Raw genomic sequence first — 27,287 nt, forward strand, 5'->3', positions numbered from 1 at the left:
TAGAGCATAGCTTTTTATACCCAGTAAATATTCTGATGAATATTCTGATGAATTAAAAACAAATTTTGTAACAGAGGTCATGATCAATTATATTTATTTCAATGCCTCTGCAAGGGATTGAACCTGGTACCTTTGGCTTACTAGTCTAAAGCTCAACTGATCAAGCTAAAGAAAAGTTCTCTATAGCCGAGCAGTATATTGTAGCCAATATTTACAAGGGTTACATTTTATAAGCTTAAATGCATAATTTACATCTTATCTAACTTGAGAATCTAGACAATGGACTTGCCAGTGAAACATATTTCTAAACAAGAGATCCCAGAGGGATCTTGGCGCCCACCATTGAATGATCTTCATAGGTTCCATGTCAGATTGATCTTTTCTCTACTTTTCCCTTCATTTTACTAATCTGTGCAAATCGAGACATCCCTCCAGTACTTTTCAAACAAGGGAATCCTAGCTATATAAGAAAGTTGAGATTTAACAATAATGGCTGTTTGTTTGCCAGGTTGTATTCAGGACAGACTGGTCCAAAAATGCAATACAAGGAACCAAGGGGAACCTACTTATGAAATTTGAGAAAGATCCATTCAGTACTTTGAGAAATAGAGATAACAAACTTCAATTGTCAAAATCCAAGATGGCGGTCTGTCGGCCATGTTGTTTTCGAATTGGTTTCAAATCGCAATATGCATAACTAGGCACCAAGGGAAACCTTCATATGAAATTTAAGAAAGATCCCTTCAGCACTTTCTCAGAAATAGCGATAACAAACTTCAATTGTCAAAATCCAAGATGGCTGCCTGTCGGCCATGTTGTTTTCCGATTGATCTCAAAACGCAATATGCATAACTAGGCACCAAGGGGGCCTACATATGAAATTTGAGAAAGATCCCTTCAGTACTTTCTCAGAAATAGCGATAACAAACTTCAATTGTCAAAATCCAAGATGGCTGCCTGTCGGCCATGTTGTTTTCCGATTGGTCTCAAAACGCAATATGCATAACTAGGCACCAAGGGAAACCTACATATGAAATTTGAGAAATGTTGTTTTCCGATTAGTCTCAAAACGCAATATGCATAACTAGGCACCAAGGGGAACCTACATATGAAATTTGAGAAAGATCCCTTCAGTACTTTCTCAGAAATAGCGATAACAAGAATTGTTTACGGACGGAGGGAGGGACGACGGACCACGGACGCAGGACAATTTGAATAGCCCACCATCTGATGATGGTGGGCTAAAAAACAACGAACTTATTTCTGAGAAAAAGAAAGTCTGGTCTCTTGTATCCTAGTTGTTTCTCTGATTAACTTGAATTCCTGTAAATAATTTCCGAAAATTGAATAGTGAATACTGTCAACTTTATCAATGAAAAAATTGTGTAAATCCTTACCCTGACGACAATATCACATTCCTCTCGGCCCATAAACAGCATGGTTTTTGGCAGTTTGTAGCGTTCCCCTTCCCCATCCACAAGACACCAGTCCTGCACCTGCGCTGGGGCGGGGTCCTGTAATAACACAATCCGATAATCAGTAAAAAAAAAACACAATCCTAATCTGCATGTCTACAAAGTAAAAGGTTTAATCGATGTGGGGCAATACATGAATATCAGAATATTCTATAATTTGGGTGTAACATTGTTTTACAAAGAATATAATTGTCATGGGCAAGTAGAACTGTACCCATTCACATATAATTCCTACTTGCTCCATAAAATGTGTATGATACAACAGAACAAAATACATACAATATCGCTTTGAGGGAGAAAAAACTATCAACTATAACACTTATTCTTTCTCCCTTAGTATATGGCTTTAGGGGATAACTCGCTATCGGCTAGCCGAGTTCTCAATCCTCCCAATTTCATTCCCATCAATTGTATGAGCATAGTACAAATGAATGTTCACACTTGTTTTCATGCTAATACAGATGTGATACATGACTTCAGCTGCTTGTAGCAGTCTAAGGGTTAAGATCCAGCATATAGTTAGTTTATGTAATTCTATGGCCTATTAAATTAATCAAATACTTATTATTGCTAAGAATTTTAACTTAGGGACTATTTTCACTTGGCAATATTCCAAGTCCATAGAGTTTCCTGAACAACAGACAATGATGATGTGTTAAGCATCACTATTCGATAAATTTCAATAATATGCTATCTTTGAAGACACCAGATACCATAGATAATTCTTGCTAACAGCTCACATATTTTAAGAGATTGCCTGATCGTTATGGTATGTGATTATTTATCTTCAGCTACAGTAGATTTGTTTCCAGTAACACCATGATATTGCTATAGATTAAACTGTTATTGCTTGGACAGGAAAAGTTAATTAAGTAGGAAATGTTCATGCAAACCCTAGATATAAATAGGTAGAAATCTTCACCAGACATAAACATGAAGGAATCATATATCTAATCATGTGAGATATTATCTGTGTATTGTTATGCTCATGTCTGATGTATTGGAAATCTTGAACCCTCCCCCCCCTCCCCCCAAAAAAAAAGCCAGGGAAAGGAATCTTCAAAATATCAAGAAAACTTCAAACTTGCATACAATATTAAAGGAACCAACATCAGAGACGAGATTTGCCAATATCAAAATGAGGCGGCTGCACTCACTGTACCAGCTGGGAATATGGATCCGGAAATATTTGAGCAAGAAATAAGTAGGGTAATCCTATCAAATGATAAATACATTACATTAATAGCATACACTTATTGCCATCTTAATCAAATATGAGCAGGAATAGGGAAATCTTGAAGTCTGATAATTTTATAAACTATCTGGTATGCCTCTAAATTAGAAGTTAGATATAAATTTTTGAGTAGTGCAAGTCTATAATTTTCAGTAAAGTGTGAGATCATGTAGTGATCATTAGAACTCTGTATTAAAATGTTACAAGCATTTGGCCATGTCATGGCTTCTATTGATATTACACAATACTCAGTGGGTACGCCCAGATATATGTTATATATAATTGTTAAGTTTATGACTATATACTTCTCGGCATATATTTGTTTACTAAACATTCACTAGACCAAAGCCGACCTTAAGATCAGGGAACCTGAAGGGTTTTTAAAGGTAGAAATCTTTCCTTTTAGATTAAGATGAAAAGCTATTTATTTTTAGGTTAGGATGAAAAGCTGGGCTTTCTGTAGTTTACAGGGAAAGGTTTGGCAATAAATGCAATATTGTTAAAAATTATTGAACATCAACATAAACTTAAAGGGTTACTCCAAGATGTATGGTAGTCCATTCAGCTGTTTTTTGCAATTACTAGGAAATATTTTCTTAGGTTACAGACCATGCATAAACATCCATTTGAAACCATTGTGGAATTTTGGTCATAATTTGAATTTGATGCATTTAGCAAAGATTATCGTCCAAAATTACTCAACAACAAAGCAGAATAGTTCAAACAGTGTCCTTTGGACTACAATCACATATGACAGTTCTTTCTGTTCATTGCTAATGAATTACAACATATCTGGTTGATTATATACTGAGATTTATATATATATGGAAATTAATCTTTAATAACAGGATTGCTACTGAAAACAGTAGTACTGAGGACAACCATTCCTCAGAGATGGAGACAGCTATTTGTAAGAATACTGGGAGCTGAAATTCATTTAAACAAAAAAAACCCTTATTGACTCAGAAGACTGAGGTCTGATATGCGACCAGCAAATAAAGCTCCCCTGAACATGTTCAGGTCCTGATAAAATATAAGTGACTAGTAAATTGTGCACGAAACTTATGCAGCTGAATTAGCAATAAATCTAAAGGATTTTCCGTCTGAATTTCTGAATGGAATACACAGGTATTTTGGTGAATGAATGGTAAGTTAATATGAGGTGTTTTCTAGATAAGCTGGTGTTTGCTATCACCGTACCACAGACTGATATAAGTTGGTCTAAGTCTGTGCTATCACTGACCAAGTACAGGTATGGTGTGTGCATTGGTGTCTGTTAATCTTAATCACTGATCGATCACCACGATATTGCTGTGCACTGCCTGTCTCTACACTGCCAGCTTACAAAGCTATTGATTCTCTACTTAAAAACTGATCACTTTTATCAGATCCCTACTTTACATAGACAAACAATGGACATACAGCCAGAAATCAGTTTATCATAATCATGATATATGTGTATTGTACATTACACAGGTGAGAATTGGGGCTGATAGACTGACATCAAGTTATGATCATTATACACGTAGGTAAATATATCAGTTTATAAAACAAACATTTACAGATTAATATCAATTTTAATATATTGCAACAGTCTAACTCCACTAGACTTGACAGACCTAAAACTCTTGTCAATTAAACCTCCTGTGACTTGACTGACTAATGGTGATGATAATTAATTCTCAATTCATCATAATATTATCTGGTACATCCGGTCCGTATATCAATAAATTCTGAGCATATCCTGATGAGAAAAAAAATACACCCATCACATTGATATTCAGTAAGATTTCGTCATAAAAGCCATTTTTGTAAAACAAGTTTTTTTTGTTTGGCTGTATAATAAAATGCAATGGCGCGATACAGTATACGAAGAAATCCTAAGCAGAGTGTATATATTTTACAATTTCAGTGAATCGAACAGAATGTATAAGACATACTGTAATGTCTCCACATGACTACTAAATCTTAACACCAGACTAGTGTGACCTGTTAATTATGTAACAATGTGGGACATTCCAAACAGGTGGTTGTACACATACCTCCATAACACCATAACACAGTGTCACACCTCAACCTACCAGAATCACAGATTTTCAGGAAATAAAGTGGTTTTTGACAAATATGATATTTGTATCATTATCTTCCCAGTAAATGCTACTGAAACTTAAAATCTTTGCCATCAGGAACATATATTAAAGCCATCTCGATGAAGAACATAAATCATTATGACATATATATCACATAGCTATATTAAGGAACATGTAAAATTATATATCCCGACCATGATGTCTGTAAATCACAGACTGAACTGTAGAATAAATCTTAAGGTTCAATAACATTCTCCTTCCTGCTGGACTATTGGAGTTCCAGGATTCTAAATGGTGGTCTGGGACAACCAGTGAATCATCAGAGACAAAACTATGCTTACCGTTTGTTTGCGATGTGACATTAGCATTTGTCAAGAGTTTTGGTACTCCATATCTCCGAAACACACTGACTGAGGGCTATGTACCCCTACATAACCCAAACACAGACATGCACCTTCTGTTGGTGAAGAGGTTCCATGTTTATCCCACTGTATGCACTGCTGAATTATGTGTAGAAAGTGTTTCAGGGTGATATTCAAAACCAAGCCTACTGATAACACTACACAGTAGTCACTGTGTGGGGTAGGCACTGAGGCAGTTATCTAGCCAGGCAGATAACAGGGCAAGAGACGAGTACGATATAATAACACAGGGTGGAGTATAATAACACAGGGACAAAGACAGATATATAAGAGGGACAGCGATGAGTATAGAACAGGGACAGAGACGAGTATACAACAGGGTCAGAGACGAGTATAGAACAGGGACAGAGACGAGTATAGACCAGGGACAGAGACGAGTATAGAACAGGAATAGAGATGAGTATAGAACAGGGTCAGAGACGAGTATAGACCAGGGACAGAGACGAGTATAGAACAGGGACAGAGACAAGTATAGAACAGGGACAGAGATGAGTATAGAACAGGGACACAGACGAGTATAGAACAGGGACAGAGACGAGTATAGAACAGGGACAGAGACGAGTGTAGAACAGGGACAGAGACGAGTGTAGAACAGGGACAGAGACGAGTATAGAACAGAGACAGAGACGAGTATAGACCAGGGACAGAGACAAGTGTAGAACAGGGACAGAGATGAGTGTAGAACAGGGACAGAGACGAGTATAGAACAGGGACAGAGAGGAGTGTAGAACAGGGACAGAGACGAGTATAGAACAGGGTCAGGGACGAGTATAGAACAGGGTCAGAGACGAGTATAGAACAGGTACAATGACCAGTGTAGAACAGGGTCAGAGAAGAGTATAGAACAGGGACAGAGAAGAGTGTAGAACAGGGACAGAGATGAGTATAGAACAGGGACAGAGAGGAGTGTAAAACAGGGACAGAGACGAGTGTAGAACAGGGACAGAGACGAGTGTAGAACAGGGACAGAGACGAGTATAGAACAGGGACAGAGACGAGTGTAGAACAGGGACAGAGATGAGTATTGAACAGGGACAGAGACAAATGTAAAACAGGGACAGAGACAAGTGTAGAACAGGGACAGAGACGAGTATAGAACAGGGACAGAGATGAGTATACAACAGGGACAGAGACGAGCATACAACAGGGACAGAGACGAGTATAGAACAGGGACAGAGACGAGTATAGAACAGGGACAGAGACGAGTGTAGAACAGGGACAGAGACAAGTATAGAACAGGGACAGAGACAAGTGCAGAAAAGGGACAGAGACAAGTGTAGAACAGGGACAGAGACAAGTATAGAACAGGGACAGAGATGAGTATAGAACAGGGACAGAGACGAGTATAGAACAGGGACAGAGACGAGTATAGAACAGGGACAGAGACTTGTGCAGAACAGGGACAGAGAGGAGTATAGAACAGGGACAGAGACAAGTATAGAACAGGGACAGAGACGAGTATAGAACAGGGACAGAGACGAGTATACAACAGGGACAGAGACAAGTATAGAACAGGGACTGAGACAAGTATGGAACAGGGACAGAGACAAGTGTAGAACAGGGACAGAGAGGAGTATAGAACAGGGACAAAGACAAGTGCAGAACAGGGACAGAGCTAGAGGAATATAGAACAGGGACAGAGACAACAAGTCTAGGAGAGGGACAGAGACGAGTGTAGAACACAGACAAAGACAAATATAGAACAGGGACAGAGCTGAATATAGAATTAGGACAGATAAGGTACAATAAGGAGGGGACAGAGACAAGTACAGTACAGCATCTGCAAACAATACAGCAAGAAATACAGTATAACAAATTATTACAACAACCAGAATAACTAGAACATGTGGAATTACAGCACATTTACATTCAATTCTAAATGTTACTGAAAGGATGAGATTAAGGGCAAGAATGGAGTATAAAAGTGAGACAAAAAGAGAAAAAGGAACAGTTACCAATTAGGCATTGTTTCTATTTGGTTGATTTTTATTAACTTCAATTTTAATTCTGCAGTCAGATTCTATATTTCCATTTCAAGCAATTTGAGGCCATTCAGAATAGACTTATGTTACTGTAAATGTGATCTGTGATGCCACATAGGAGATTATAAGTGAGGGCACAACCCTCCTGGCCATCCCTCCCCCCCCCCCCCCCCCTCCCCCCCCTGTTATTCAGCATCAACTGTACCACTGAGCCATAGTAGGTGTACAGCTCCCCTGTCTGGAGCCAGACAGGTCCCGCATGGTGTGGGTCGGTGAGATAACAATCTTGTATACAAACACAGGTGTATGTTACCTGAGGACAAGACGAGCCTCATTTTACCCCTCACTAACACATTACAATACATATCTATTCTCTCATTGTAGAAACTGACACTTTCTTGGATAAGTCAAATTCATGAATATAATTGTGTGGGTCAGATTGTCCTTTAGGCACAAACGTCACTGTATCACTCACATAGCAATTCACTATAAAGTACATCGGGTATAGTACCTAAACAGGATATAATAATTTACACCATAATAATGAACAAGTTTTGATGTGTACTTTTACAGCCAGTGCAAACTGACAGGATCAAAATCACAGACATCTTCATTACACTGATGTCATGGTCATGTAGGATATAGTTATAACATAGAAATATCAGGTATATTTTAAATCTAAATATATTTTTTGAACTGCAAAAGTTCACTAGACAAGTTTATAGATGTTAAGAAATATCAATCAATAATAATTGATACCAATTACATTATACTATGACAATTAATAAATACATTAAAAGATTAAAAAAAAAAAAAATCAGAATGAATTAATATTTCAGAAGAAATAATATGTTTACCATTTCACTTAATACACGACTGCTCCCCCAAGTCTTGTTCCTTCGCATGGTGAATTTCATCATCAGACTTTCATAACACTTAAATCCCTGATCCACACATAATCCACACTTGATCGGCACAATGATTACACCGACCTAACCTCACTACCAAAGTATCCGCTCTGCACATCTCTATATTAGTAGGTCTGGGTGGCCACCCCTCTACACACAAACATGTTTAAAGTACAATACTCCACATGTTGTACAAGTACTATATTATATATTGGTTTGGATGTCATTCAAAACTGTGATTTTTTTCTCTACTCCTTCACACTGCTCTGGTGTAGTACACATTGTATACTGTGTACACAGCACCTACCCGAGTTGTCTCTTCAGGTATATAACATTGTGTCTGTAGTTCACATTAAATATTATTTTTTAAATATTAAAAGTATTTTTGACATCCTCTAACATATAATCCCATTATTAAGAAGTGATTGGCTGTACGGTGTGCCGGAGAGGTTTGTCTGGGTAAACACAGGATGTTTAATTACGTGTCGCCTATCAATCCTGCTAAGGTAACTAGGTTCTTCAGGACACGGAAATGAGTCAACTGCCATGCCACACTGTCATACACGACACAGACCATTGTCTATGTTCATAGACTGCTAACTGAGCATTTTTTTTGTATTAAAAACATAAACAAAAATATTGAGACAAACCAACTATTGGTTGACAGGCTTGTGTGCTAATTGAATTATTTGTAGGCTGTCACAGATTATCTGATAAAGGAGAAATATAAAGTCACTGTTTATCACAAGGCCATCACAATATACTGGCTGCTATCTTGTTGGATCCTTTATCATCATGTGACAGTGTTTACAGTGTTAAAGAGACAGAAATTTAAGTCCTAGGCCTTGTGTAACTATATCTTCAGTGAAAACCCCTTAGACCACAACTAAATATAATTTGAATATCTCCCCAATATTAAATTTTTATTTTGGGTATCAACTTAGACATCTAGTTTACCAGATTTATCCTAATATAATACACTGAATATATGTTTATTTTCATAGTCTGTATAACATTATCATAAAAAGGTAGGATCGTCTACTCTATAAAGCAGGCTGATCATACCAATTAAGACTCAATTAATTCCCAGGATTTAATGATACAACAAAAGCATCACATTAATAAATGTATGTCAGATTCCATTTCAATCTTGTTATGTGTCCAATGATAGATTCATTCCTGGATTCTTAGATTCAGGTTCTTTTGTCTAAACATGTATATAAAACATTATTTCCCTACAAGAAAGTTTGCTTATTAATTGACACAAACTTTTACAGTTTAACAATTGATTTTGTTCTCTACAAACATAGAGGATCAACAATGCATACAATACAAGCAATAATGTATAAGTTGAAGAAACAGAAGCATTTATAAACTTGTTTATGGAGGACAAACAGTGGAAGATAATAAATCAGATAAATTAGCACAATTTTTTTAGTAAGTCACTATCTTTACTATTCATTATGGACTGGAATCTAATTATATATAATAAAAAGTATTGTTTGAGTGCCAATAAAGTTGACACAATTCCAGTTATAGCCAAGAGGAAATGTTGAGCTCAGTATCAAAATTTGCTTCTGTAAAAGGAGTTTGAGAAGATTATCAAAATATACAGAGCATTTTTAGAAATAATTGCATGATCATAGGCTCATAGGTACTGACTCATAGGTACTGACGACAGTTCAAAATGTAAAATCATTTTTGAACACATACCATACATCAATATATTGGAGCCATCAGGTCTGTATATAGGTTCACTTAACCTCTAAGTACCCCATGTTAATCACTGACAGATAACACTTTGTTTGATATAAAACATTTTATCATCCAAACAATGTAACCTATTATCACAACAGATACCTGAAGTGTAAACAACCAGTAGAAAGAATTATCTAACAGACTTATCATTGAACACAACAAAATTAAACAAAATACATTAAAACTTAAAACAATAAATTAGTGTAAAAATATATGACAATATATACCATTGATACATGTACACCATTAATGATGTTTAATCTCTGGTGTGTTTTCTGTGGAAACATGAACTTGACAGGGAGAAGGGTGACAACTGCAGTAAAACTCAATGATGATGGCTTTCCCTGATGATCAACACAGTGAGGTGATGTGATAATTATTCCCAATAATATCAAAAATGAATTTGATCTTCAATTCCTGAAACTCATCTGAACTCTAATATTTGACCTTGACCTAATTTTTGAACTCCAAAAATTTCAAAAAACAGAAATCATCTCTGGGTAAAGCAATCTGAGATATTGTTATAATACTAGACTAAAATTGCTGAAATTCTATTCATAAATCTTGAAGTGATAACAATGAACTGGGTCAGTCATGATGGACATGAATGATGCTTAAAATGCCCCACTTCCCAATATCCTCCACATGATGGAGCATACAATAATAAATTATGATGCACATGGATAGAAAAATGTAACCTAGCTCCTGGTATAAATTAACATCCAAACTATGATTTCCTCAATGTTGGTACATAGCCCCGAACTGGTACCTTTGTACCAAATCTGTACCTGTACATTGTTTATATAGATGTCTATATTTACTCTGTCTAATTAGTAGGAATGTTTACTCTCAGAGTGGCAACTCACAATCATAAATCGGATTCTGAAGCATTCCCTACACATGTGTATATCTATACAGACTGTTATGTAAACCATGGAGGATATTGTGATACTTGCTGCCAACTTCAAAAGCATTCCACGCCTTCTTTATTGTTCTTTTCCAAAATTCCAGCCCACCGACATAATTGACAGGATTGAAAACTTGTTTTATTTGTTTTCTGTGTTCTGATTTTGAGTATCAAGAAACCTGTAGTACAATTAAGGTTCACAAGTGAATATTAAGCTGACAGTGCAACTTATTTTCATTTTGGGGTTTTATAAAGACATATACTTCCAAGGTACCCATTCCACTTTAGTATTTTCATAGTAACAAGTCTTTAGCTTGACCCATAATACTATATAAAGCAGATTAAGCATATGACTAAGTATTTCAGTCTTCATCACACTTGAGAAATAATATTGGCATAAAACCGTTCATACAAACAAATCTTCATCAGTCTACAACCATTTGTTGACCTGTGATTAATGCCTCACATTCTTTAAACAATAAAACAAGAGCCCAAAATGGCCTGCAATACTCAACTGGTATTCAATGCTTTGTGACGTTGACAATTTATTTAAATAAACTTTAATTACTATAAGTATGCTTTCATTTCTGTTGCAGGTAAGGATTTTCCTGATTATTAGTGTTTGTCAATGTGATGTAGCTTGGGTCAAAGAAATTGAGCTGAAAACTATGACTTACCAAGATATAATGACAGAGAGGCCAACAAATGGAGACAACAAGCACTTTATGATGTCAAGCATCATTATGTTATAGGGGAATATGCATGGTGGCATAACAAATACAGGACAAATTGGAATTCTTTGTTTAAGAATGTACAATACAGTAACAGACTCTCCATCAGAAAACCATCAGCAGTATGGTGACTCCAGCCAATAGGAGCATATTTGTGTCACTTTGAACCTTTAACTTGTGAATGGGGACTTTGAGTCTAAAGCATTGTCGCAATGAATGCTATTTGATGAGTGTTTGGTTTGGTTTTGTATCGTTTAACGACCTATCAACATCTATGGTCATTTAATTAAGGACAAGTCATGATTTGTAAGTATTATGCCATAGATAGTGAGGAAGAAATTTGTTTTTCATCAACATGGAAAGGCTTTGTGACACCAACCAATCAGCAATAATTGAGGGTACTTGTGTTTGTCTTAGACAGTAATTATGAATTACTTAATAAAGATGGACCAGTGAATCTCAATTGAGGTTTACTTGTGTGGGTATTCAGACAGCCTTTTAAATCAGCACTAGTTTCATTTTGTTTTGCATTGTTCAACATCCTATCAACAGCTATGGTCATTTGAGTAAACCCCTCTGTGCTAACTGTATGTGGTGAGTGTGTCTTTTGAGAGGCTGCATGCAGTATACATATGTGTATGCTTGTGTTTGCCTCCTTGATACAGAACTGATACCAAATTTATAGTGCTATCTCTCTGAAACATACTGCCAAAGACACCCATCAGAACACTTGGTCACATCATAATGACAATTAACAAGTGAACCAGTCTGCCAACTCCCAAAATGCTGAGCATTTAAAAGAGGAGTAGCAACTACCATTTTTTGAGATTCTGGTAGGAGAACACAAAGCCTTCCTCACAGGGGCGAATGCTCAACTAAAGGGCAAAAGTGAAGCTGTGTCAAGGGAAAATTTTGTACGAAGAAAGTGGTTAAGAAAGAGGAAAAAGATAAGATCCCAAATTTAATCACCTTACAAATTATTGAATGGGAACAGCAGGTACATTTTTTACATCCTACCTGCAGGGCAAGGGTGAATAACTGTTTATCAACAGAGATTGGATGTGTGTTTATGTCAGTTAATCTGCCTCCAATGTGTATCAACTATCAACAGAGACTAGAGGCGTGTTTGTGTGGGTCCTCAGATCCAGAGGGCCCTGTGAGAATGGAAGTGTGTTTAAATGAGTCCTTAACTCAGGGCCCTGCAAATCTGAACCAATGTGTATCAACAGAGACTGGAGGTGTGTTTGTATGTATGGGTCTCCAGAGGGCCTCAGTGTGAGAATGGAGGTGTGTTTGTATGTATGGGTCTCCAGAGGGCCTCAGTGTGAGAATGGAGATGTGTTTGTGAGTCTCCAATGTGTATCAACAGAGATTGGAGTTGTTATGTGGGTCTTTGTCCTGTGAACCTGAATTGGTGTATCACCTGGTAGCTGTCATTCTCCCAAGTCATTGTACTAACCAGTGCATGTCAATATTTGTATATTACATGTATATCACCTGCCACCAGATCAGTGCCATATTTGTATCATTGTATGATATTTCACACCACAGTAACTTTATTTGGACCACATATTTGACAGGCTTTTGTTTGCCATGACACACAATGAGTTGTCTTCTCTTTGAAAAACACTATCAGAATGAAATAATCATGTAAGTCTATATAAACCTGGGTTTATCAAATGCAGCAAATCTGATCCTAATACAAACCTCAGGCATTCCAGTAAAATCAAAGTAAATCCTGGTCTGAAGCTTGAACTGCAGCTGACTACGAACTTCAACAAAACCCAACTTGTTTTGGAACCAATAATTTCCACGGTTCATTTTTGAGATCAGGAAGCTTCTTATTCTTCCAAGATGGCACTTCAAGGGTGTAAAAATGTTTCACATGAGAATGCTGTCGACATCTCCAGAGAATCTACATCCTTTATGTAGTGTTAGGCCTGATAAGGGACTTTATACAGAGATCTGCAGGCAATGCAGCAGCTGGGTCTGTGTAAGCCTTATATCTAGTGCTGTTAAAAGCTTAATGACCTTTTTAGGGTAGACTTTAATTTTACTTTTAATATTGGCATCTTTATTGACACAGACACATATATCTAAATATGTAATATCTGTGACCCACAGTATAATGAAATGAAGGATCTACACAGTCTCCTTTGTGGCATATTATCTATAAAGGAGACACACTATTTTTTGGGTATAACAGGGACAAACTAACAAGGCTTTTGTCAGATTCCCTGGTAACAGTTGGCAAGCCACTGTGTGTCATACACATTCTTGTTGAATTACTCCTACCACAGAAAATCTGAAAAAAGGTTAAAACAAATTCAACACACATGATTAAATAGTGATTTATAGCACACCTTGTTTCAAACCAAATCAATAATGCTATCAAGTATCAATTGTATTGGATTATAAAGCTTAGTGATGCACAATAATCAAAAGTCACACTACACCATACCAAATGTTGCTAATAAACCATGGTATTAATTTACTCACAAGGTAACTACCAAGAAACTCTTAATGGAAATTAATTTCAAACAAAGAAGAAGTGAGCTAATATGACTGATGAAGACAATATCAATGATTATAGAATTCCATAGTGATACCCCCTATAAACTTGTATTAGGTGGTTTATTATCTAGTGTATGGAACAGCATTTGAAAATGCTTGAAATACATTCAATATTGATACAACAAGCTGTGTTGATAAGATACTTATTTAGCAAATAAAGTCAAATCCTAAATTGACAACTTTTAATTAATGCTGACAAAATATGAAAGTTTTAAAGCTTTCACGTGCAAATTTTTGCCTAATGTTTTTCTTTGTCTGAAAAATTGAAACCGACAAAATGTAAAAGGACCAATTCATCAATGGTGTAATGAAATTGACTGTACATGTCATTGATACTTAACATGTTTCAGTATCATAAAACAAATTTTTGACTTGAACTATCACTGTATTATATATGTTCAGTTTTTTTCCATATTATGATAAATTTCAATATGTCAAAAGCAAGACATCCAAGAAGGATCTTGGCACCCACCATTGAATGTGTCTTTATTGGTTCTATGTAAGACTTATATTTTCTGTACTTGTCATTTTTTCCTCCTTCTTCTTAATAATTTGGATAAACCTTCGGGCAAAATCAAGGAAAGATCTAAGAAGAACTTTCTGAGAAATAGAAATAACTTCACCAATCAAAATTGAATGGGCAAAACTAGGGACCAAGGGGAGCCAACATTTGAAGATTGAGAAATATCCTTACTGTACTTTCAAAATTGAATTGGTACTGAACTAATACCCGAAGGACACAAATATGAAATAATCAGATTTCAAGAAATAGAGATAACAAACTTCACCTGTCCCGATCAGACACAAAATTGAATAGGTACAATATGGGAAGGATTGTTTATGGACGGACCATGGATGAAGGACGAATTGAATAGCACACCATAGGATGATGGTGAGCTAAACAAGGGAAAACAAAAAGTATTATAATTTTAGTATTGATGTTACACTTTGAGAAACAAGACTTTATTATACCCCCCCCCCCCCCATAAGGAATATTGTGACTTCAACCCTAATTACTCCATTAATTTGCTAATATTATTCCATTACCGGTATGATAGGACACATAATGTCATGTAAAAGAACAAATGACTGTAAAATGATAATTCTGACCTAAATTATACATGAAGCTTTTTAATTTTTAATTATGAATACTCCTCATCAAAAATTAAAATGGCTGTCAACTTTGAGATAGTTTAATTTGCCATCCAGCTACAATTTCAAACATTATGTCATCTAGAACTGGTTTTGATATTTCAAAATGTTTGACCAGATTGTAATGAGTATCAAACATAAAATATTGTTTGATAATAACAAGCTACCAACCGACAACACACAGCTATAGACAACCTAGGGAAGTATAAGAAATTTCATTTTTTACAGGATTTTGATTTGATGGTTTATTTTTAACAGTCATTGAAATTCCTAGAAAGTTTCTAGAATCAACCCCACGTTTCCTAGGTACATTTATATGTATATGTAGCATCTGTTTATGTTCAGCAAAGCTCTCATAATGTGCTAATTAGGCCAAGACCAGATCTGTGAAAATGTTAGGCTTGTAATTTTCTCTTTTTTTTTGCTTGTTTATTTCAAAAGGATTTTGATAATGTGACTCAATGAAAATTGAAAAGAAAGGTAAATGCATGATTTTGCCTGTGTATAAGCTCTTTATCTAAGCAGATGAAGACATTCTTTTAATGATCTGGGAAAAAAATCCCTAACTGCCTAAATCCAATATGGAAAAGACAGCAATCACTACAAATCGCACACTAGTCTGAAGACTTCAGATATGGAATAGATTACTGATAGCCTACATTTGATATTGCTTTGAAAGAATTACGTAATAAAAATGTCATTTAAAAAGTAATAAATTAAAGACACAACTCCTGATGGATCTGCTTATACATGTAGTTATTTGATGGTGTTGAAAAATCTTTCAAATATTCTTTTAAACTAACTAAATCTTTCTAAATTGTTCAATCTTTTAACAGTTTAACTGAACAAGGTCCTTTAATCATTCTGATAATAAAATCAGTTAAGTGTCAATTGGAACCATTTAATTCATACTTTATACATGCAGTCACAAAGGAGAACCCTGTCCACTTCTATGATGGAGGTGTAACTGTATATTTCCACACTAAGTCCAACATAAGGTCAGTCACACCAGTATCAAGTCATATAAAGACAAAACTATGTATACTGTAGTTTCAATTTCAACAAAGAAAACAAAATTATCATTTTACTTCTTAAATGTTGAAATGACAGAGAATTTGGCACCAAGTTCCCAGGTCAGTGTCCTAACTCATAGACAGAAGGTCTTTTGGCGTCCTGTTCATAACAGTCTTATATAGGGACACAATTTGTTTATAGCCAGTAGTTTTAAACCTACCTGTATATCTCTCAATCTCAATCATTATCGTATGTTTTTTACCATTCACTATAGACCATTGATAACTTGGATCTTTATGTGCAGCAAAGATAACAGTTTACCAGTTTGCTTACAGCTCTACATCAGTTATCATAAGGGTACGTTGAACTTCTAGATTGAAGGGACAAGTCCTTTCCCTTTTGTGTTCCACCTGTGCTAAACTGGAGTGTATGCTTTTGGGAATCCTTACCAATTCAATCAAGTACTGAGCAAACAATGATTGAGTTCCGTATTCTCCAAAGGCCAGACAACTAAATTCTTCAAAATTGACCACCAAATCAGAACAGGATCAGTCGCATAAGGGCAGATTGTCCGAGATAACACACCTACATTGTTCCTCTACAGTATATTTCCTCTGCCTGGTAACAAACACATGAGATCCTGTTGTCACATAAAACTTTCACCAATATCACCTGTAAAATGATGACTTTATACCTGTAGATGTCCCTCCCTTACACAGCTTGTATTTGTGAGTCATTTTGCTACCTTGTTACTACATGTAAATAATCTGGTGACAGTATCGATGACAACATCATCAGAGGCTGCTGTGTGTTACAATAAGATCTATCAACTATAAGCATAACTAATCACTTGAAGGGGTAAGCCCCAGTAAAAACACTGGATTTTGTCAATAAATCATTGGCAATATTGTATAGTTTTTTTATCTACCTAGTAATTTAAGTCATCTGTCCTGTAGAAATATATGAAATCACATGTTGAGTCTTGTACAGATTTACACCTGGTTCTCTACAGAGCTAATTATGATATCATATATTTATATTTCATGAAATTTTACTTGACAAATTATACCCATTTTACACCTACATGAACTTTGATTTATAAATCCTACCTCAGACTTTTCTCTCTATCTGACTCTATGAAGTAATTATACTAATGAGGTTAAACTGGGGAGATGGGAAAATTATGTAAAATTATTACTCCAGGCATCGGTGTGTTAGTAATACCAGGGATTGCCTCCTACACTGATGTCTGACATAGGCACAGCAGGATGTGGTAATGTAAAATCATGAAATTTACAAAGCTAATGTACCAGCAATGTAAACCAAATCCCAGCTGACAGGTTGGCAGTAATGGTAACTTATAAAGATCCCTAACAAGTTTTTTTTTCCAAATTTGTAAACATATGACACATTATGCAAATTCAAACTAATTAACAGGTTAATTTAGCATATACTAGCTACTTAAATAAGTCAGCTGTACTTAAACGAACAATTTAGTCAGTTGTAATGAGATCAATAATGTTATACTCATTTGATGGGATTAATACAAGAATTCCATATTAGAAAGTCAACAATATATTGGTAATCAAATCTGGATAGTAAACCAATCTTCTATAAAAAAAAGTCTTATGATTCAATGACTGAATACACATTTTAAGTGAAAGTAATGAGGCATCACATCAGGTACAAGATCAATGTCAGTGGAGTTACCAGGTATCAATTATCATACACATGTAGTGTGATAAAGTTTCTTCTTATAATGGCTGTATCTTGAAGTTCACTATCTGTACATAGAGACACAACAACTTCTTGGCATTAATGTGTGGCATCCAGTTATGGGTATAGCTACTTAATGACAGTAAATATGTTACATGGCTCATTTCATCCACGTGTGTGTAATAGGATAACTCAGCCAATGTTAAAGTCAACTAGAGTTACATGAAAATATGATTTTGTAAAGCATACAAAATTGATTTGACAGTTGGGACAGTCGAAGCATACTGGAAATGTGGGCTCTAAGTGAGAACTAAACACAGCATAAAATTGAAGGTCACCTATAGCTATCTCATGCCTGTGGCCAAGTTTAGCAGAAGTCCTCTGATAATCATGTAAATACATAAAAGGTTCAAGTGAGAAGCAGTGAATTATCCTGTTAAGATCTGACACAAATATTCAAAATTCCACAATTGACATTCATTATACAATTGAGTGTAGAGGGCACAACCACACCACTAAAGTCTAACCTATACATAGTATACAATACATACATCACACAGTATGTCTGGTTAGCTTTATAAACAGTCCATCCACCACACACAGTATTACTGGTTAGCTTTATAAACAGTCCATCAACCACACACAATATGTCTGGGCAGCTTATGAAGTGTATTTGTTTGTTTGGTTTAATACCCTGTGAACAGCCAGGGGGATTTTGAGGCAGGGTCACCTTGTAGTAGCTGGTGGCTACCCCAATGAACAACATACACAAGGCCTGTCGCATGCCTTCCAGAGCAATTAGGGTAAAGTGTCTTACCCAAAGACACAACATTAACCATGTTGGTCACAGACTGGTTTGTCTCTCAGCTTCCCGATAAACACAAACCGACACAGGTAGGGAGTAGGGAGCATCCAACCGCAGGTCTTGGATCATCACCTGAGGTTCATAAGCCAATGCTTTAACCAACTCCGCTATCACAGCCTCCCTATCTTATAAAGAGTCCATCAACTACACAGACTATTTGTAGTTAGCTTGATAAAGAGTCATCATATTGTATAACTTTATAAAGAGACCATCAACTATACAAACACTGTGTGTCTGGTTAGCTTGATAAAGAGTCCATCAACTTACAAAGAGTCATCAACTACACACAGTATACCATTACCTAGTTATCTTTATAAAAGGTTATCAACTATACACAGTATGTCTAAATTAGTTTGATGAAGAGATCACCAACTACACACAGTATGTCTAGTTAGCTTGATGAAGAGATCACCAACTACACACAGTATGTCTAGTTAGCTTGATGAAGAGATCACCAACTACACACACAGTATGTCTAGTTAGCTTGATGAAGAGATCACCAACTACACACAGTATGTCTAGTTAGCTTGATGAAGAGATCACCAACTACACAAAGTATGTCTGGTTAGCTTGATGAAGAGATCACCAACTACACACAGTATGTCTAAATTAGCTTGATGAAGAGATCACCAACTACACACAGTATGTCTAGTTAGCTTGATGAAGAGATCACCAACTACACACAGTATGTCTGGTTAGCTTGATGAAGAGATCACCAACTACACACAGTATACCTAGTTATCTTGATGAAGAGACCATCAACTATACAAACACTGTGTGTCTGGTTAGCTTGATAAAGAGTCCATCAACTTACAAAGAGTCATCAACTACACACAGTATACCATTACCTAGTTATCTTTATAAAAGGTTATCAACTATACACAGTATGTCTAAATTAGCTTGATGAAGAGATCAATAACTATACACAGTATGTCTAAATTAGCTTGATGAAGAGATCACCAACTACACACAGTATGTCTGGTTAGCTTGATGAAGAGATCACCAACTACACACAGTATGTCTAGTTAGCTTGATGAAGAGATCACCAACTACACAAAGTATGTCTGGTTAGCTTGATGAAGAGATCACCAACTACACACAGTATGTCTAGTTAGCTTGATGAAGAGATCACCAACTACACACAGTATGTCTGGTTAGCTTGATGAAGAGATCACCAACTACACACAGTATGTCTGGTTAGCTTGATGAAGAGATCACCAACTACACACAGTATGTCTAGTTAGCTTGATGAAGAGATCACCAACTACACAAAGTAGGTCTGGTTAGCTTGATGAAGAGATCACCAACTACACACAGTATGTCTAGTTAGCTTGATGAAGAGGTCACCAACTACACACAGTATGTCTGGTTAGCTTGATGAAGAGATCACCAACTACACACAGTATGTCTGGTTAGCTTGATGAAGAGATCACCAACTACACACAGTATGTCTAGTTAGCTTGATGAAGAGATCACCAACTACACAAAGTATGTCTGGTTAGCTTGATGAAGAGATCACCAACTACACACAGTATGTCTGGTTAGCTTGATGAAGAGATCACCAACTACACACACAGTATGTCTAGTTAGCTTGATGAAGAGATCAATAACTATACACAGTATGTCTAAATTAGCTTGATGAAGAGATCACCAACTACACACAGTATGTCTGGTTAGCTTGATGAAGAGATCACCAACTACACACAGTATGTCTAGTTAGCTTGATGAAGAGATCACCAACTACACAAAGTATGTCTGGTTAGCTTGATGAAGAGATCACCAACTACACACAGTATGTCTGGTTAGCTTGATGAAGAGATCACCAACTACACACAGTATACCTAGTTAGCTTGTTGAAGAAATCACCAACTACACACAGTATGTCTAGTTAGCTTGATGAAGAGATCACCAACTACACACAGTATGTCTAGTTAGCTTGATAAAGAGATCACCAACTACACACACAGTATGTCTAGTTAGCTTGATGAAGAGATCACCAACTACACACAGTATGTCTAGTTAGCTTGATAAAGAGATCACCAACTACACATAGTATGTCTAGTTAGCTTGATGAAGAGATCACCAACTACACACAGTATGGCTAGTTAGCTTGATGAAGAGATCACCAACTACACACACAGTATGTCTAGTTAGCTTGATAAAGAGATCACCAACTACACACAGTATGTCTAGTTAGCTTGATCCACCAACTACTCACACAGTATATATGTCTAGTAAGCTTATACAGGGGACAGACTTTGTATTGGCAAAGTATTGATGACTAAAACTACTGAGTTTTTATAATAGAATAAGTGCAAAATTGAAGTAATTTCCAATCAAACAAATATTAATTTCATGTGGTATCAGTTTTTATTTGATTTTGATAATTATTTATTAGTCAGCCTTTTACAAGTGTTCATTATAAAACTTAATGAGAAAGTATAATTTCTATACTTTGAACTGTAGATGTGACAAAAAGGTCAAGCTGTATTGGAATACACAGAAAAGCAATGTATGCACCATTCTCAGTAAAAAAAATATGAACTTATATATATATTGATAATAACAATATATAACCTCACAATGGTATGTTCAATAGTAATAGATCTATACATACCTGTCAAAGTCAAACTTTGATTCTATTGTAACATATATCTAGCTATGCCCTTTGTAAGGAAAGGGTTCTGATTTATAAACTCTTTGTCATGTTAATCACATACCTATTCAGATACAGCTTCAGACCAAAGGATACAACACTTTGTACTTAGTATATATACTGAATGATAATGTATCACACTCCTTTTTGTTAAAATTCATTGTATGTACTGGTTTACCAAATTGACATGTTACACCAGAAAATTGAAAATTAGATGGTGGTGCATGAATGACAGTGGCAATGCAAAATATTATAACTCTTTCTTTGATGCCATTTCGTCTGTCATTGTTGACCATATTTATCAAAAGAGCATTTGATGGTGGAGGTACACTTTTGTAGGTCAATTTTTACCATGCAGACATTGAAACTTGTAAAAGGTCAAAGTAGGCCATGGTACATGTACACTTTTGAAATTAAAAGTGATCAAGTAAACTTTTAATCACCAGCTAATCTGCTAGCATAAGCATACATACTGGTACATTGATATAAACCAATTAAATTCTTGCATAGTTTTGATTTTTAAGAACTATAAGATGTGAAGAATAGATAACAAGTATGGTTAATATAGCAAAACCTTATAACCCTTCAAGTTAAATACTTAAATATATCAATTGAATAAAACATGAAAAAATAATTTGTGAAAAAGCTTATTCAAGCTAGCCATGCTTTGAGTATACTGTCCAATTACATACTAGGCCACTTGAAGGTGACATTCAGCAGGGAGCAAAGATAAACTTGATGGAAGTCATTCCAAGGTTACAATGTAACAGTTTTCCTGATCAGGTTTTATTTGGTACAAAAATGTATATCACTGATTCTGAAAAGAATATGTTTTCAAGCTGCCGACTTATCATGGAGGAAATAGTTTCGTAACTTTTACTATATCATAAACATCAAGTTTTCACTGAATGTTAAGCCAAAATCTGTGAATACAAATGTACTAAAAAGTACTAAATTACATATTGTTTCAAAACAATAGGTTAAAAGGGCCTTAGATAACACACTTGAAGTTAATTTTTTCTGATATATTTTTGAAATAGCAGCCCTTTATGGCTCTATTGAGAGTCCAACATTTCAAAAAATCTGCTTAGTGCTTAGGCCACTCCTATTGTGAAATACCCAAGTCTTAGGACAGATATTTAAGTACCCATTATTAATTTGAAGTGATAACAATTAAATGTTGAACTCTTGAATTTCAATTAAGACCAATGCTAATCTACATATATAGTCCATTATTATGATTATAAAATAATAAAGCCTTGTAATCAACTTAATTTAAAAAATTAAAAAATATTGAATCATTCACAAAATATTTATTTCAGCCTCTTTACTAGTCCCATAATACAACAGATCAGCTAAAAAAGCCATTTATGGCTAAACTACTTCGTACCAATGATGGTTTTCCAAGGTCAAAAACTTGGAATATGGTATGAAGGAGATGATCTCTTGCAACAGACAAAAGACAGGTAGTTTTTGATGGCCGAAGGTAATGCACCAGGTAGCCAATGCACTATAAACAAAGATGATTTTGGTGTGTACACAGTATATACATGGAATATACAATGGAATGCCAGAGTTTTATGACCCTGCTGACATTACCTATATCAGACATTAAGACCAATCTGACAGGTATGGACAGTACATTCCCATTAGAGCCAACAGTACAATTTGTACCACCCATGAACACCTCCTCTAAAAACTACAAATAGTTTTTCAAGAAATGTTTTTGCTTTAAATGTTTGATCAGTTCATTGATTCCCAGATTCTACAGACTTACCTACAATTTGAGTCTATTATTGTGATTCTATCGTTTAACCAATAATTAGGGCATGTTTGTCTCCAACCACTGAACTAGAAATGACATGGCACCACTGTGAATAGTACCATTTCCAGTTATCATTTTTCTAGCACAGCAAACTATTTTTTTTAAATCTAATTTCCTTAATTTTGCTTTCATCTTAGGGTCTTTTCAAATTTGTGTTTACACAGTTCAGATGATAACTGCTATTTTGACCGTTTATAACCATCCATGGTCATTTTAGTATGTCCTTTTCTTTATTTACCTATCTGACCACCACCTTTCACAGAATTAATTATATTTGTGTATATAAAGGTGTTTCACCAACGCCATGGTGTGTTAAAGTCCATTTTATTATGTAGAGATCTTGTATGAATATGTATATATCCATGTACAGGAAATGCATTAAAATTATGAAAGGAAGCCATTGATAGTTCAATATAATTATATACCGTATGTATAACAGAATAATTCTTTCCACAGTGTATCATAGGTTGGTGTGTGTAAATCATACAGTACAAATTATATTCTGATGCATATCTGACATGAAGTGATTCACCACCATCTAATTCAACAAGCTAGCTGTTTATAATAAAATATTATCTCAATTTCTAATTATTGTCACTGGTTTGAATACAGAATTGGCAAAACACCTATAGGCAGATATTATTGTGTATTTCCTTAACATTTTTTTTTTTTTTTAATTATGAATAGATCAAGATACTATACCTGTAATGTAGATAACAGTATGTATATATATGCTGTTGTTATTGTATAAATAATTAATCTGCTTTTTTATTTGGTGTAAAGTACAGATGTACATCCCAAGGACAATTATTTGTGTTCAGCGTTATAAATACATTGACATGTTATTGAATGATATCAATGATATTAAGAATCCCTTCAGTAAGAAATTTACACTGACATGCCAATCTTTTCCAACCTTCGTTATAACCTACCGTACGTACCTTTTTGCCAGGAGGTTCAATCTCATTTATCCAACATTTCCTATTCTTCCAGAGTTTGGCATCAGTTTTAAATCCATATTTCTTCTGTAACTTCGTAATTAACAGATAGGCCTTGGATATATTAACAGCCATATTTTATGCTCCAATGAGCAATTATGGCAAACAACTCCTGTCATCTGTCAACTGACTGGATCCTAAAATAATCATATGCACATAATATGTTGCATCTATTTTAGTGCAGAAGATCAGGTGTGTCTCAGGTGTGCCACACAATCTCCAAGGTTACAGTCACATTATGCCCAAATAAGGCATGAGGTCCATCACCAAACTATGATGTACCCCTGTACCTTACCCACACAGCCAACTACTACATGGTTCATGGGCAGAGGGACCATCAACTCAGCTTTTCTTAATCCTGCTTTTGATATCATCATAAAGCCTGATGTGTATATGCCACTTGTTATGGTAATTAAATAAACGGTTTTACAAATACGTTGCCTCATGCATGAACTACCAGAAGCTACACTTTAGCACCTAGGCACACATTTTGTTTCAGAATGGATTAAGACACAAGTTAATATTTTCTCTAAATTCAATAATTCTAAATGCTGTTAAATGTAAACTATTTACTGAGCAAACTACCAGCCTACCGTTTGTAAACAGGAACCTCAAATCAACTCAAGAAGTATTTGAAGTTAAGATATACCTTCAATATCGATATTGACCATTGGCGATCTGTGATATGTGGACTAGTGGCTTATACCTACTTTGACTTATTCATTAGATCCTGCTTTGGGCCCTATTGTCATTAAATTGCTCACCTAAGCCAGATATCTCCTAAATTGCAGTTAGATCTAGACACCATCAATATGTCAGGGTAGGCGTTATAATTCAAACTGGACCAGGTAAGTATGGAATGACTGATAAACAGATAAATGTAAGGTCTGATATTGAAAACATGATTCCTCCCATATGTATGTATCTGAAAGCATTCAGACTACAGTTGAGTGACCATTTGTAAGGCTATGGTTTAAAGATCCATTCGTTAATTGAGGACATTAATAGGACTTGCATAACCTTTCTTCAGTCTGTTTTCTGTCCTAAACGTTAGGGACATCAATGGCTTTAACCTGATTTAGTTGAATTTTACGAAAATATTTTACTAATGGGTGTTTGTGCTATTCAATACTCAAACCTGTGACTTTGTCTTTTTGACCAGATCTGTCAGACATGGAATGGTGTATTGTTACATCATCACATGCTACAAAGCATTTACTAATAGAATCTCACATAACTGACATGTTCTGTCATCCGGCCATGTCATAAATTATTGTAAAACTTAATAATACTTTTGTGACATATCATCAATAAAGACAGTCCTGGTGACAACACACGATTGCTTTTGTGGAGGAAAACTTATCATTTGAGTTGAAATTAGTATTGTCTTATCAATATGAGAGCTCTTCCTTCTTTTCTTATAAATATGAGCTATTTGATAAATAGAATCTTATACTTGTTTTCAATGAAATATTGAATTAAAGACATTTATTATACAATTTAATATGTCCATCGTCTAAAGGCTTGTGACACGTACTTCCAAGTATTATTGCACTTGTTTAATTAATTCCAGAGAACATCAACACCTTAAACATCTAGATAAACACTAAAATACTGAGCTATCTGGTTACTGCAACTGGTAAGTCATCTAGCCTGAGTCATCATCAAGGATATAACACAAACAAGAGGCCCAGAGGGCCTGTATCACTCACTTGGTTTATTTGAGCAAACATAAAAATAATGCCTTCATGTTATATTTGTTAGTGTCTAACAATGCTACATTGTATATATATATATATTATGATTATGGGGTGGAGATCTCAACTGCTTCAAAGATATAACCTAGAAACAAAGTCAAGACTCAACATGATTATGCTTAAAGAAACCTAAAGTCCCTTTGGGGTGGGGAAAGACCCCTGGGCTTATTTTTACATCAAAATTGTGTTCATCTCTTGATCTTAATAGTTTCAAAAAGCCACCTAGGGATGCTACCGCTGAAACATTGTTGTCATACATTGCTTAGGTCCAGAGAAGAAGTCGTTAATACCAATATTGCCAAATTAAATGGACCCCTTTTGGCCCCGCACCTGCCTACCTGTACATCACAAGGTTCAACCTATGTCAATGTTAACGATGTCTACCTGTACATCACAAGGTTCAACCTATGTCAATGTTAACCATGTCTACTTGTACATCACATCACAAGGTTCAACCTATGTCAATGTTAACGATGTCTACCTGTACATCACAAGGTTCAACCTATGTCAATGTAAATCATGTCTACCTGTACATCACAAGGTTCAGGCACTGTCAATGTAAATCATATCTACCTGTTCATCACAGTGTCAATGTAAACCATTCCTACCAATACAATACAGGATTCAGACACTGTCAATATAAACCATGCCTACCTGTCCATCACAGGATTCAGGCACTGTCAATGTAAAGTATCTACCTGTACATCACAAGGTTCAACCTATGTCAATGTTAACCATGTCTACCTGTACATCACAGTGTTCAGGCACTGTCCATGTAAACAATGTCTATCTGTACATCACAAGGTTCAGATACTGTCAATATAAATCATGTCTACCTGTACATCACAAGGTTCAGGCACGGTCAATATTAACCATGCAATATGTCTACCTGTACATCACAGTGTCAATGTAAACCATTCCTACCCATACAATATAGGATTCAGGCACTGTCAATGTAAACCATGTCTACCTGTCCATCACAAGGTTCAGCACTGTCAACATGACCATGTCTACCTGCACGTCACAGTGTCCAGATACTGTCAATGTACACCATGTCTACCTGTATATCACACTTTTTTGCCTGGGTTCTGGCAATGTCAGGCTAAAAAGGAAACATAGTTGGGTTTTGCGTAACCCTCCCACCCCCAAAAAAAAAATGCGCTTACAGTACTCTGAAAATTTTATTGTGAAAAATGAAATGTTTTATCTTTTTTTTTTTGAAT

The 27,287-nt window shown here is 35.6% G+C and overlaps 1 protein-coding gene across 4 annotated transcripts in view; it reads right to left on the reverse strand.

The window, feature by feature from the left end:
* Positions 1-27,287, reverse strand: part of LOC117323893 (centrosomal protein of 170 kDa protein B-like) — a 93,962-nt gene that overhangs the window by 60,664 nt on the left and 6,011 nt on the right. The window contains exons 1-2 of one of the 4 annotated variants that reach the window (XM_033879401.1): positions 8,061-8,380; positions 1,398-1,514 (exon numbers count right to left, since the gene is read on the reverse strand). In XM_033879401.1, coding sequence (XP_033735292.1) covers positions 1,398-1,514; positions 8,061-8,123 — 180 coding nt within the window. In that variant the 5' untranslated portion in view covers positions 8,124-8,380. Of the gene's footprint in view, positions 1-1,397; positions 1,515-5,140; positions 5,299-8,060; positions 8,381-27,287 lie in introns of those variants that run through there. The other 3 variants (XM_033879404.1, XM_033879402.1, XM_033879403.1) reach the window with 3 other exon arrangements.

The sequence above is a fragment of the Pecten maximus genome, chromosome 3 (assembly GCF_902652985.1).
Source record: "Pecten maximus chromosome 3, xPecMax1.1, whole genome shotgun sequence".
NCBI classification, from domain to species: Eukaryota; Metazoa; Mollusca; class Bivalvia; order Pectinida; family Pectinidae; genus Pecten; species Pecten maximus.